Source organism: Rana temporaria, chromosome 3, assembly GCF_905171775.1.
Source record: "Rana temporaria chromosome 3, aRanTem1.1, whole genome shotgun sequence".
Lineage (NCBI taxonomy): Eukaryota > Metazoa > Chordata > Amphibia > Anura > Ranidae > Rana > Rana temporaria.
Genome location: NC_053491.1, coordinates 362,754,994 through 362,770,386, shown reverse-complemented (window position 1 = coordinate 362,770,386; position 15,393 = coordinate 362,754,994). Strand labels below are relative to the sequence as shown.

At 41.9% G+C, this 15,393-nt stretch overlaps 1 protein-coding gene across 1 annotated transcript in view; it reads right to left on the bottom strand.

Moving 5' to 3' along the window:
* Window positions 1-9,229: 9,229 nt before the first annotated feature.
* The window catches only part of LOC120932717 (cat eye syndrome critical region protein 2), an 80,910-nt gene continuing 74,746 nt past the window's right edge, over window positions 9,230-15,393 (bottom strand). Inside the window, exons 17-18 of the mRNA XM_040345331.1 lie at window positions 13,386-13,482; window positions 9,230-10,133 (exon numbers count right to left, since the gene is read on the bottom strand). Coding sequence (XP_040201265.1) covers window positions 10,128-10,133; window positions 13,386-13,482 — 103 coding nt within the window. The 3' untranslated portion in view covers window positions 9,230-10,127. The remainder of the gene's footprint in view (window positions 10,134-13,385; window positions 13,483-15,393) is intronic.

Here is a 15,393-nt window from a genome sequence, read left to right as displayed (position 1 = left end):
CTATGTATAAGCACTGTATGAGAGTGTGAAACGCGTTTGCCCTTTTTCCTGATTTTTTGCTGTGACATCCATGTTGTGACCAGTTTTTATTAAAAGGAACAAATTTTTATTTCTGGAGTGCGGCCATCCCGGTTCTTTCTTATACATTTTTGCATACTATTGCAGTGCCTGCACCCAAGTGTTTGGACTCCACTTTGCTGTTCTATGGGACCTCTGAGCGGTAAACTTTCTTTCTTTATCCATCAGCAAGCATTGAATGGAAAATATCTGGATATGTTGTGTTCTGAAACCTGTTGTTTCAGTAGTAAATTTTATTCGATCTAATGGGCTTAATCAACGCCAGTTTAGTGATTTTCTAAAAGAAATTGACTCAAACTACGTTGACAGCAGTTCATGGCTTAATTGTGAAACAGTTCTATCACGCTTCTTTCAGCTCAGATAAGAAATTAATTAATTTCTAACAGAAAATAATCGACCGGACCCACTTTTGTCAAACACTGACTGGCTTTGGAAATTGGAATTTTTTTGCAGATTTGACAGACCATATGAATCAACTGAATATGAAATTGCAAGGTAAAACCAATTTTATTTGTGACCTATTTGTGCATGTCAAGTCATTCAGGGCAAAACTCATGCTTTTTGAAGGACAGGTGAAAGTCCATAATTTGGTTAATTTCCCATGCTGTGAAAAATTTCATGAAGAAAGCGAAACAGAATTTCCTTCTCCATTTGCAACTGTAATCATTCAGGGCTTGCAAAAACAATTTCAGGAGCGATTTTCTGATCTTGATGATAGAGCAGATGATATAAAACCGTTTCAAAATCCATTTGACTGCAATGTTGAAACACTCCCAAGTCGGTTTCAATTGGAAATTATTGACCTACAATCAGATGACACGCTCAAAGACAAACATAAAGAAGGAAATTTGATCAAATTTTATAAATCTTTTCAGCATGAGCAGTTTCCAAATTTGAAGCAATTTGCTCGTAGACTACCTGTGTGAACAAAGTATGTCAAGTCCAAATATCGAGCAAATTTATCAGATAATCATTTGAAGTCGATTCTAATAATTGGCTCCTCAAGCTTGAAACCTCAGTACGGTGACATTTTGAAATTAAAAAATCAGCTCCATCGTTCACATAAAATTTGAAAACGTTTTTTGTTTTGTGACCATGAAGCACAAAATTGTTTGCGTTATGTTATGCTGTTTACACAAAATTGCCAGATCTGTGTTGAAAGTTGCAGACTGATTTTATTTTTCTTCGATTTTTTTTTTTTTTTAAAGGCCCAAGTTTATTTTGAATGTCTTTGCGTTGTTTTGCTAAAGTTGTTTCTCTTTTGTTCTCAGTCATATCAAGCTGATTACAAAATCGATCCATGTATGTATATATACATTTATTTAAATTTTAAACATTCATTTCTTTTATACATAACTGATTTTTTTTTTCGGCCCCTGAATACTTGTAAAATCTACAATGTGGCCCTCGTGTTGAAAAGTTTGGAGACCCCTGCATTAAGGTGAAAAACCTTCTTTGGTGCAGCAGCCCCCCCAGAACCCACCTATAGTTACCTGAGCCCCTTAATTCCCGCAACGAGAATGAGCACCCCAGCTCTGGCTGGGGTCTTGTGTCCTGATTAGATAGATTAATAGCAGCACAGCTATTGGCGCCCGCTGTTGTTAATCAAATCCAATGACGCGGGCACCGGGAGGTGGAGCCGAGTCCTGTTGTCTGTGTCAGCAGACGCAGCAGCAGGACACGGGAGGGTGCCCGCATGAGTGTTCCGTAGGAGAGTGCTTCTCCGATGGGACATTCGAGAAGAGGAGGAGCCAGATGCGCCGCAGAGGGACCCGAGAAGAGGAGGATCATCAGGGCCTCTCACTGCACAGCGGAGGTATGACTTTTTTTTTTTTTTTTTTTTAAAGAGGAATCTTTACAATGCCTTTAAAGGATCAATTTTTTCTGGTTTCATGTCCTCATTGTTCGTTTTTGCTTTGAAGTTGCTGTAATTCTGCTCTGATCTCCACACTTCCTGCTTGTCTGGCTCCTTATGAAAAATCTCATGGCAGCTTTTCACTGTGGTCCAAGCTGTGTGTCTAAAACTCCTCAGAACCAATCAGATTCATTTTAAAAACAAAAAAAGGGACCCACAGCCCTGGATTTGTTTGTTTTTGTTCTGTGGGTCCCTTTACTTCACATAAACATGAAACCAGTTTAAAAACGAAAGTGAAACTACAGGCACATTATATGATTGAATTTAATCTATTTTTAATCATTTTTTAAAAGGAATCAGTTAACTTTTATGTCTCTATATCCTGTAAACCGTCATTTCACCCAAAACATTTTTTTTCCCTTTAGTGATCCTTTAAGGTTTGACCTCATATGATCTTGGTAAATCTGCAGAGAAAAAAAATCTGCAGAAAATCGAATATAGTAAAACCTTGGATTGGGAGCATAATTTGTTCCAGAAGCATGCTTGTAATCCAAAGCACTTGTATATAAAAGCAAATTTTCCCATAAGAAATAATGGAAGCTCGAATGATTCGTTCCACAACCATTTATTCATAAGTCCTTCAGTTTATAGTCCATATAAAAAGATTATAGCGATGTGATAGGTTGTGTAACCATAAAATGTCTATCCACAAATGGAAGCCTCCCCAAGGGAATTCGAAGCAAAATCCAGCAGGATGTTGGACAGATTTACCCCAGATCCCTGAAATACTTAGATGTGGGTGTTTTTTTAACCATCAACCATGTGAGTTTCTAAATGTTGTACCTTCACTAAATGTAACCATATGGCTACACTTAGCGGCGCATCTCTTCTATACTCCGTTGTGACATGACGCTACTCTTATCTCAAGACATCGCTTGTATATCAAATCAAACATTTTGCTGGTCTTGCAAAACGCTCTCAAACCATTAATTTATTAATGAATCTTGTATTGAATTAACTGTCGCAAGCATACTTGGCAATCTGAAGCAGCATATTACAGCGAAACGCATAATTGAACTATTGCACTGGACATTAATTATTCCTCTTTTTTTGTACGTTTCATATGTGGACCCAATTATTTTAGGATGGTTTTATTTGATGTACAATAAAAGTTTTTTGGTATAAATTTATAATCATTTAGATACAATCAGGTCACCCTTAGAACACCCGCTTTGTCTCTCTTCATATTATTTCCCGATAGGCTGCACACTCAGTGACATCACTGGTTTCTAGTAGATGGATAGGCTGCATGCTCAGCGACATCACTGGTCTCTAGTGGATGGATAGGCTGCATGCTCAGCGATGTTACTGGTTGCAAGTGATAGCACAGACTGCATTTTCATGATTTTGTAAGTTTTAGCAAATTACCAACACATAGAACTTGAGATTTATTCTTCTATACCTGCCCAGCCCAGGGCCGATTCTCGGGTCACAAGCGCCTGGGTGCAGAAATATTTCTGGTGTGGTAATTTTAGATGGTCAGAGACTGCAGACATAATACAGGAGATGGTCCATTAGACCTCTTTCACACTGGAGGCATTTTTCGGGGACTTTAGCGTTAAAAATAGCACCTGAAAAAATGCCTCATCTGCCATCCCAGTGTGAGAGCCAGCGGTGCGCTGGCAGGATGTAAAAAAAAAATTCCTGCAAGTAGCTTCTTTGAGGTGCTTTAGGAGCAGTGCCTGCAAAGCGGTTCGGCACTGGCGCCTTTGAACCCTTTATTTGGACGCTAGTGGGAGTTAAATGTACCTCTAAAATGACGGTAAAACGCCGCCAAAACTAGCAGCGCTTTACCACCGATGCCCCAGCACTGTCATTGTGAAAGGGCTCTTGGTACATCTCATTTAGGGCTGCAACTAACGATTATTTTCATAATCGATTAGTTGGCCAATTATTGTTTCGATTAATCGGATAATGGCCTGTGAGCGTGTCCCACAGGAAAACATGTTAATGAACTGTAGTGTGTTTCTGCAAAAAAGCACCAAAAAAACCGAGGTGTGAACCCAGGCCCGAGATGTTTAGTAACCTAATGGGGTTAAAAAAAAAAACAAAAAAGAGCAAATAATTGCTACTGTAAGGGGTTAATTTTTTTACTGTGGGACAGTGAAAGTAATATTTACAGTAGATATTTGCTCTTTTGTACTATAAAGGGCTAATTTTTTATTTTTTTTTAACCCCATTATGTTACTGGCCGATTAATCGATTATAAAATTAATCGATTACAATTTTCATAATCGATTAGTTGTTTCGGCCCTAATCTCATTATAATTTCAGAGATAGTTATGAAGCTGCAGGGAGGCGGTGAGAGATCAGTGGTTTACCTTGGGTCTGCCGCGACCAATACACTCAGTTTTGGTACAGTTATCTTACAAGTTTGCTGTGATTCAATTTAATGCTCAAGTTTTCTGAGATTCTTGTGAGTGCAATAAGTTGAAGTGTTTACAGTGTGTTATTAAAACAGTTTTTTTACGGTATCACGCCATTGGAGCTTTTCTTTACATATTTGCATGTGGAGCAATCTGACAGATATTTGGTTGGAATCTGGAAAACCGGTGACTTGTCCTGAATGTTCCCCTATGGGGGAAGTTCCTCCACTGACTGCGCAGGCGCAAACTTCCCGACGGAAATCCCCGAACCTCGCCCGGCATCCAGGCTCATTCTTTAACATCCCCGTGGATTGGAGGATGTTAAAAAAAGAGCCAGGAGGCCGAGCGAGCGAAGCGAGCCGTCCGAGCGCAGCGAGGACGTGAGGCCGACTGGCCACTTACCTCACTATCCACGTCGCCCTGGATGCCGGCCGCCGTTCGGGGATTTCCGTCAGCAAGTTTGCACCTGCGCAGTGCTTGAAGGAACTTTCCCGATGGCTGGAACCATCTCAGCGCATCAGTTCGCGCATGCGCTGGAACTTCCACGATAGCTGGAACCAGCATGTCAGATCACCGGCTATACCTATTTATGAGACTTTGTTTACATTTTACACGACAAACACGAGAGTGTGGGGCAACTTGCTGTGGTGAGTTTTGCATCCAACGGGAGAGGAATCACCGAACACTGGGTGTGGTGGAAGATTAGAAGAGATCTCATGCACTGGGATTTAAGGATACATTTTTGGGACTTTATATGATATTTTTGTTTGTGCATATAATCACTTATGTCACAGGGTGTCATTTTCAAAAGATAGTATCACTGAATAGTTTGGTAAACATAGGTATTGTTTAGGAGTATCTTCAGCGCCAATGATTATTTTTTTAGATTTCTCACATGTTTATTGATTTATAGTGGATGCTTTTTTTAGGATTTATTATTCACAAGCGCAATGGTGGGAACATAGGAAGGGCGGATTCATTTGGTTACCATTTACCTCACATCTCATTATACGTCACATCTGTAAATGGACTACTGAGGCACAGGAATGGGCAGGGGCTGTGTATCCTATGCAATCTATCATGCCATAAAACATCTAGGCGCAGGGACAGCCCAGAGCATGTGTAATGGGATGCTGGAGATGCCATCCCACAGCACACTGAACACTGACTCACCTCGGTTCTCTCCCTGTGCAGCCCGAGATAGAGATGGGAGGTGGAGGCATTCCAACTGGAGTTGGTGGAGACAGTGCAGGATCCAAGACTCCCATTGTGAGGAATTGATTCCTGCATATCAGCAGCCACTGAAAACTAGAACCCTTGTGTCAGGAAGAGGTGCGGCCCCTCCCCCGAGCACTCCCGGGCTGCCCTATGCTCACACATCAGTTCTGGACGGACACACATCTAAGCTCAGACCACTAGTTCTGGATTGACACAAACAAGGAGGGAGGGGAGAAACCTTGGCACTTTGGCGCCCCCACCTCAGCAGGTGCCTGGGTGCAAAGCACCCTGCCTAAGATCGGCCCAGTACCTGCCTTACATTTAAGTGCTTCCCACTACTCAGAAACAAGCTGCCAAGATGGACTGGCTCTTCAAACCACATAAATATAAAAAACTGTTGACCCTTCTCAATACATTATGACAACAAATAAGTACAAAGTAGACAATCCCAGCAAAGTCAACTAATGAATTTATTCTAAGAATTTATTTTATACAGAGGACATCTCTTCACAGTGAAAAAAAATCTAATCTGCTTTTCTTCATGGTATAAAACAAAAAAATATTCAATCAAAACTTCATTACAAAAAACAAATACAATGTATCACACACGGAATTGCTGAGGTAACTGGAGGTTGTGTGGACCAAAAAAAAAAAAATTCTAAAGAGAAACAATAATCAAATATATACAAAAGGTTAAAAAAAAAAAAAAAAAGAAAAAAGAAGGATATGAAAAAACACCAAAGCAAATAAATATAATTCACATTTTCTGGGAGGCCTGGTGAAGTCCGGCAGGCTTTGAAGGCAGATATGGTATGAGGGAACATTCGACTTCCAGTGACGGATTTCGGGCACCGTGAGATGGGTGCCACAGTAGTATCACATGATCAGAGATCTAGGGAGGGGCTATCCTTATGTACAAAATACACATTTGGGTACTGACGTTAAACACATATTTGTTTTATTTATTTGGAGAATGGATTGTTGTTCAATTTTTTCAATGCAGGTTAGAAGCATTAAAGAGACCCCCATCGGTGACAAAGGCATCATACTTTAGGGGAGAGCTCTTATACTTGCATCTCTGGTGGCTCATGTCCCCCTCTGCAGCTGTAGATCCATCCCCTGTGCACCCCCCCCAACAATATAAAGTCCTGTAGTGGTGTAGGGGCTGGAGGAAGGAGCCACAGTACCCCTACAGGGACAAAGGCATCCCACATTTCCAGAACCGTTGAACACCAAAGAGTCTTACGAAGGGTGCGGCGATGGAATGCGAGGGAACGTAGGCGTCCAGAGAGGGGAGTAGAATACCTTCTTTCTAGCAGGGAACTTTCAGTAGGATGTTTGTAACCTGACAGGGTTCCTTTAGGCCAACAGCAGATTAGATGCCACCAAGTCACTTGAAGACACGGATCCATAGTTCCGCTGAAACCAAATTAGGCATACATGGAATAATCTCATTCCAAGGCCTGGGCATAATGCTGTATATGCTAAAGAATCCACAATGCATACTTAAACCAAAAAGAGCAGTTAAAGCATGTGTGGTAAGGTTAAAGGGTTGCTATGTCCTCACTAGGGAAAGTTCCCTTCACTTCCTTTCCAGGTAAGGGGTGTTAGAAAGAGGAGAATCTCCTATACAGGGACAAACAGCTTGCATTTAAAAAAACTTCATAGAAAAATCTCTTTGCTGGGTACACAAATAAAAAAAATCAGATCTTTGTACTCCAAAAAAAAAAAAAAAAAAAATATATGTAGACACTGCAGCACTTCATCAGATATGGAGTTCTGGCCCTGGAGGGAAACATTTACCCTAGGAAACAAGTGACTTTCTGGTCATTGAAAAACAATGCAGTGACCAGAAATTCACCTGTGCATATAGGCCAAAAGCAATTATATTAACATAATGGCAATTTGCTTTTGTACAGATATGGAATGTTTCAGTATCACTGCATCTTGTGTGTTACAACAATTCAATTTAAACCTTTTAGAAGAAAAATAAAATGGAATAATTTAGACTGAACTGAGCAAATCCAAAAGCTTGGCTCTACTAAAAGAAAATGTGTAATCAATACATGTTCGTAGGAGAACGCAAAGTAAGTTCTATCACCTTGCTTAGTCTGGTAAAATGTAGGTACAGCGGGACATTTTCCCTACTGCCAACACAGGAAGGTCACTGGTTTCTGAATAAGTGACCCAGGAAAGTTTAAAAAAAACTGTGGTCAAAGGTTGCCAGCAGAAAAGAAGCGTTATACACACACTTCTCCGGCAGATGGCGGTGGCAGTTTCTTCAACATTCAACACCTATGCAAGTATTGGATGAAGAGCAACAGTTCCCCAGCTACTCAGGAGAAAAACCGAGGTTGTGTTGCATAGGATTTGCAAATGCACACAAACGACAAGCCATGGTTTTTCATCTGCCACCCCTTATGTCACTGCTGAATCCTGTAGTGATGTAGGGTAGGAGAAGGGACCAGCTGTGTCGGGGACAATGGAAATGTTGAATAATTAAAAGACTGCAGCAATGGAACCAAGGGGGACCAAAAGGCACAGACCACCAGAGAGGCAAGTAAAATACTTTTGTCTTGCAGGCAACTTTCAGTTTCTGATTTTTAAAGTGTGTCCAAACCAAAAACAAAAATGTAATGTATTGAAACTCAAAAGTCCTTAGATGTGGTGGCTGCAGAAATATGATTTTGCTACTTATATTAAAAAATCCTTTTCTCTGGGTTCATTGAGAGATACAGCTTGATAACCAATTTAGGGTTCTACTGCCACCTACAGGAGAAACATATAATGTTAGATTGATTCTCCCATAGGATTGCTATAATTACAGGCATCCACTTTTTACTTTTATAAATGATTGATTTGAAATGACGGTCTAATCAAACCATTTAGGACCCTTCATCTCTGACAATTGCTTTGAGCAGGTAAACGTGACTGCTCACTGACACTTGCCTGTTCCATTGTCAGGCATGCGAGGCATGTATGTAGGTAGGTATATCACATGCTTGGGAGCAGTTGTCTGACTCAATACTCCCAGCCAGCCAGCTCCGCCTCACTCAGTCCTGCCTCTTATCTTCCATTCCACTCACATGCCTTCTCATGAATAACGGAGCAAGAAAATACTGTGCACACCCACCAGCAACTTTGTGTTTGCCAGTGCAGTTGGACTGCGGTCAAAAGAAAGGCAGCAATATTGCTTAAAAAAAAAAGTGATTTAACTTTGGAGCATATCAGGAAGGGTATTGATTGCTTAGGGAGTGCAGCGGCTCTTTCAAGGCATTGAGGTTTCACAGCCACCTTAATTATCAAACTGCATCCTTCAAAAAATAATAAATTATGTTCTTCTTGGGTAAATTTCATTCCAGCCTGTGCAACAACCATGTCTACCCTCATAGTAAACAATGGAGAAGTAAACATAGCCACCCTAAGACAGGAAGTGTATTATTCGCTTGAAACAAGTGAAAATAAATAGGAAACAGCCTGAAAAAATAAACGAATGCAGCCACCAGATCACAGGAATGGTCAGGTGCAATATTTGACATTAGTTTTTGGTTTTCCTCTGCCCCATAAATTATTGCTATGATTTTGTGACTGCCTCTCTTATGGTTGCCACACGTCATGTTATAGAAAATATCCACTGCTATGAAATTGCTATGAAATTTTGCCAACTGCATTTGATCGCTCAAATATCTGTGCAAAACTGCAATACCGTTTGGATTATAAAAATCAACAGTTTACATTCATCACTGATTGATTGTATTTATTTATTTTTTTAATTGACAGTTTTAGCGGATCGCAAAACCATGAAACAATACCACGCGTGCTGCCTCATTCGATACTTTAAACAATGATGAATCACCGTTTGAAATACCGTAGTTTACAGCTAGAAAGTTCACAAAACAAAAGCTTTGACAGCTGCAATGTATAAAAATGTTGTTACCAGACTTAATAGAAAAAAAATTACCAAAAAACATTTCATATGAATTAAGTATACCACAAATGAATGGTTCCAGTTACGCGTACCCATGAAAAACAAAAGGCGACTTGTATTTTAATTTTCCTGGTCCTCAACTGATGAATCTCTCTCATCACTGGGCAAAGTCTATGTTGCTCACCCACACCAGTGCCGGGAAAGAAGCGATCCATAACGCTATAATACATTAGTTTCAAAACAAAAAACGATCCCAGAAAGAAACATGAAATGACCAAAAAAAAAAACTCCAGCACAAACATCAGGGAAAAAACGTGTGGATGAAGGCAGCAAGACGTAGCTTGTAAACAGAGGATGCAGTGAAATCATGCTCCTCACTTCCTGAGAATAGCTGTCTATGAGCCGGCCCCCACAGAGCAATTCAGTGTTATCCAACCACATACTGGGGCTGCTATTTAAGAGGTCACTTCGTAGGGGGGGGCTGCAGTAGTTCCACAAGATTAGGCCACATTGGTAGGGAATCCTAGAAGGCACACAGGGCCGGAAAGGGCAACGGAAACTTGGTCTAGTGGGCTTTCTTCCCTTCTATACTTCATAAAGACTGACTCTGAAGTCCATTCGGCTAGGTCTGTAGAAAGGAGAAAATCAAGAATATTTTTTGTGAAACAAATAATCCTAATGTCAGGCAATGAACAAACCATTTAATATGCAATTCATTGCGACATAGTTGTCATCAATTACTTTATTATTATATTCCCAATACTGACATACACTATTACCAGAAGTATTGCAACGTCTGCCTTTACTTGCATGTGACCTTTAATGGAATCCCCCAGTCTTAGTCTGTAGGGTTCGATTATTGAGTTGGCCCACCCTTTGCCGCTATAACAGCTTCAATTCCTCTGGGAAGGCTGTCCACAAGGTTTAGGAGTGTGTCAAGGGGAAATGTTTGACCATTCTTCCAGAGGAGCATTTGTGAGAAGGCCTGGCTTGCAGTCTCCACTCTAATTCATCCCCAAGGTGTTCCATCAGGTTGAGGTCAAGACTATGTACAGGCCAGTCAAGTTCACCCACCCCAAACTCACTCATCCATGTCTTTTTTGGAACTTGCTTTGTGCACTGGTGCAAGTTGGGAACATGAAATTGTCCAACATGTCTTGCTATGCCAACACCCTAAGAACTAAGGGGGCAATGCCCAACCCCTGAGAAACAACCCCACACCATAATCCCCCCTCCACCAAATGATTTGGACCAGCACACAAAGCAAGGTCGGGGTGGAGGAACTTGACTGGCCTGCAGAGTCCTGACCTCTTTCCAGAAGAGTTGAAGCTGCTATAGCTGGAAAGAATGGGCCAACTAAATATTGAACCCTACAGACCAAGACTGGGATGTCATTAAAGTTTACTTGCATGTAAAGGCAGGAGTCCCGATACTTTTGGCAATATTGTGTATTTTGTAGCACTGAAAAACGAGCCATTCACTTCAGTCTCTGCACCAGAGAAGCATACACTCACCAATTATAATATTATTATAAATTTACACCAAACATTTTGAGAACTGATAGGTAAACTGAACATTGAATATTTCATTACAACTGCATCTGAAAGTGTGTGGGATAGATTAGGCAGCAAGTGAACATGTCCCTGAAGTTGAGGTGTAGAAAGAAGAAAAAAAGTAAAAAAAAAAAAAAAAAGGGGGGGGGGGGGGGTCAAGCACAAGGATTTGAGCTACTTTATCAAGGGTCACGTTGTAATGGCTAGACCAGTGTTTCTTAATTCGAGTCTTCAGTTTTCAGGATTTTCCTCAGATGAAACAACTGTGGCAATTACCAAAGCAGTGAAACGGATCAAATCACCTGTGCAAAATAATGAAAAGCCTGAAAACATGACCTGTTGGGGCGCCTTGAGGACTGGAGTTCAGAAACACTGGGCTAGATTGGGTCAGAGCACCCCCAAAACTGTAGCTCTTTGTGGGACGTTTCATCAGGACCTACCAAAAATGGTCCAAGGAGGGAAAACCAGCGACAGGGTCATAAGCCGCCAAAACTCATTGATGCATGTGGTGAGTAAAGGCTTGCCTGTGTGGTCCGATCCAAAAGAGCTACTGTAGCTCAATTGCTGAAAAAAAAAAAAAATTGTGCTGGTTCCGATAGAAAGGTGTCAAAAAAACAGTGCATCGCTGTTTGCTGCGTCCATGCTGACGGCTTAGTCTGATGAATCTCATTTGCCATTAGATCATGAGAATAGCCAGGTGGCATGTGGAACACATGGTACCAGAATGCAGTATGTCAAGTAGGCAAGCTGGCAGAGGCAGTGTGATGCTTTGGGTAATGTGCTGGAACGAAACCTTGGGTCCTGCCATTCATGTGGAGGTTACTCTGCAGTCCATACCTAGATGGGTCAGGGCTTTTTTAGCAGCAAAAGGAAGCTACTCAATAGAATGGTCGGTGGTCATAATGCCATGGCTGATTTGTGTATATAGCTCTGACATTCTGCAGTACTGTGCAGAAAAGAAAAAAAAAAAAAAAAACACACACACACACACACAGCCAGTCACATCATTCTCGGAAACCAGTGGAGCTTACACACCAATGTCCCCTCTATAGTCGCACACTATTACTAAACATTTCTATAGCTCCGACATATTCCAGTGCTGTACAGAGAACACTGAGCCATTTACTTGCATGTGGCACAAATGAGGCCAACAATTTTGGACAGAAGCTAATTAACCTACCAGAGCATTTTTAGGACCGTGTAAAGAAACCACAAAAAAAATAGAAAACAAGCCACACAGACTGCAAGGAGGAAGGTGTATCTAGGATCAGGGCTGTCTTTAAAGCAGGACAAAAGGGGCAGCTGCCTTGGGCCCCGTCATTGTTGTGGGGGCCAAAAGCAGCTGCCTCATACTTGCCAACTATCCTAGTTTAAATTCCCCCATCCCTTAAGGTTTTAGTCCTGTGCTGTGTCCTGATATTTCAGTGTGAAGTTATGTTACTAATGCTGCCCAGCTCTGCCCTATTGTGTACAGATGACTTACCTGCAGACCCTGTGTTTACATGTAAATATCAACATTGATATGCAAATGATGGTGGCATTCGTATGTATATAGAGGCAGACCGGCAGCAGTCATATGTAAATAGAGGCGGTATGCATATGTATATCATACCCCCCTGAGGTCATTTCCACCATCACCTATACTGAATGCTGCCCACTGGGGAGATAAAAATGTGCATGTTTGAAGGTCCTGTCTGCAACTGTGGTCATTAAAGCGTTAAACCCAGCAATATAAAAAATAGTTCTTCTGCCTGCCCACAGCTTATAAATCTTTTTACATTAAAATATTGCTACTATATAGTTTTTTTAGCTGATCTGTATACCACGGTCAGCGATAAACTGCACAGTTTCTCCAGTGTTGAGAGTTCAGGTAGGAGGAGATTTCCGATGCAGCCTGTATACACACCCACATGTGTGATGTCAATATCATGTGACCTGGCTATTTTAGCTCAGGGGCCCAAGATTTTTTGCCCAGGGTCCAAATCAATATTAAAGACGACCCTGCCAAGGATACCAATCTAATACCTGGTCAGTCCTTCCCTCTTCTCAACCCAAAAATGATACAGTCTCTGCCATTCAGCAGTCCAATATGAGGGTTTAAATGCCCATGAGGCTCACATGGGTCTGCTGAAGGAGGAGCTTGGCTCCAAGTCAGGAAAAGTCATGTCTGTTTGATGGGTTCCCAGGATCCAGGCACGTTAGAGGCTTGCCAGTAGTGTTTGTTCACTTTTATTCAAATTATAGGTTAGCTTTACAGTACTGTGAAATATGTTGGCAGACAGGTGAAGGTATAAAAGGAGTAAAATAAAATGCTGGCAGCTACTCACCTGGTCCAGGGGCACCGTGGGTGGTCTGTGCATTGTGTCTCCCTGTGAGAGGGCTCTTCCCTTGTGGAAAGGTGGGAGCTGCATCTGGAGACGCATTCTGAGAAGAGGAGGAGGAAAAACATAACTACGCAATTCCACTAGCTGAATCCTTTCAAGTTAGTGATGTGTAGGCGGAACACGGACATAGCACATGCCTTACAAGTAGGAGAAAGTGGGCCATTTTTAAAGCCCAGTTATGGTTTTAGAATGTAATTTAACCCATTCCCAACCACAAAATGGCAAATTAAAGGGTTAGTAAAGGTTCGTTTAAAAAAAAATCATGTTATACTTACCTCCTCTCTGCAAGGGTTTTGTACAGAGCGGACCAACTCCTCCTGTTCTGGGGTCCCTCAGCAGCGCTCCTGGCTCCTCCCCGCATCGAGTGCCCCCACAGAGAGCTGCTTTCCATGGGGGCACTCGTGCGGACGCGCTACCGAGTCCTGCTGCTGCGTCCATTTACACTTGATTTGACAGCAGCGGGGAGCCAATGTACTTTCCTCAGCACTGACAGCCCTGAGGAAACTACTGCCAATAACCAGCATTTGTTTACAAATGTCCAATCACAGCTGGTCACATGTAATCACATGGTAAAGGGCCGCTGTAATTGGCCTTCTAGCGCAATCAGCGGTGTCCAAAGGGTTCTGGGAGGACATCAATAGATGCCCTACCAGAATTGGACGACTGCGTCTTAAGCGTTTTTTGGGCTATAGTGTGGTCAGCAAGTGGGAGGCGAATGAGGACAGCTGACAAAAGGCCCAGGAGCCAGGATGCAAATTTTTTTTTATTTTTTATATTCTTTATTTATATTTCGAAGGAGATACAACTGATACATTTCACATCTTCCATTACATATCTATACATGGTACATTTCTCGTCCCATCAATTTAATTAAATTTTTTAGATACATATCCCACCTCTACTCTTCAGTATCAGTAGATTACATTCCATGTATTCCTATACATGTACTTCCAAAAGAAGAAAAAGAAGAAGAAAAAGAAAAAGAAAAAGGAGGAGGAGGAGGAGGAGGACCCATCTGTTGAGCATCTCTGTCCTTTAAATCTCACGGCGTTACTTATTCCTCCCTTGTAATTTTATATCCCCCCCAACAACCCCCCTCCCAAAGCAAGACCAAAAAAACAAAGAAGGAAGGAAGGAAAACAAACCAACCCCCTCCCACCAGGATGCAAATTTCTAGTCGCCATGGTGGGATTTGTCCAGCACCGATATGCGCTTACGCAATAATCTACCCTTAGGCTCCATTCACACCTGGGCAGTTTGGGATTGCCACAGATTAACAGCATGTTCCAGCTCCTGCACCCCCCCCCCCTCCACTGAATATAAAAACAGCATGGCTGTGCAGGGCACCGCACACATGACCGCATCATTCATTCACATTGTTTTGTAAATGAACTATATCTACTGTCAGCTTGCAGTTCTCAATAAACTGCAAGGGCGGTGAGCGTCCTCACTTTTTAGCAATTCTTCTTGCCGTTTAGTAACGGTCTGCCAGTGCCAGGTACGGGCAGACACCGGTACCGAGCGTCTGCAGGAGCCTGCCATTGCACCTGCAATCTGCTAATCTTGGGGTAAAAAAATAAAAGAAATGTGCATTTACCAGCAAAAAGACGTGTGCTTATTTTTGGTGAAAGCTGAACTTGGCCTTTAATAATTAGAAATCGTAGTAACTCATCAGCACTGTCGTGTGTGCCCACAGCCACCATACACAATCTTAGTTATAGTGCAATGACACTACCTAAAGTTACCAACATGGGGCCAGATTCAGGTAGCTCGGCGTATTGTTGATCGGGCGTAGCGCATCTCATATGCGCTACGCCGACGTAACTGAGAGGCAAGAGCAGTATTCACAAAGCCCTCCCTCCTTAAGTTACGGCGGCCTAGCGTAAATGGGCCAACGTAAGCCCGCCTAATTCAAGTTTGGAAGGTAGTGGGCGTGTTGTATTAAAATTAA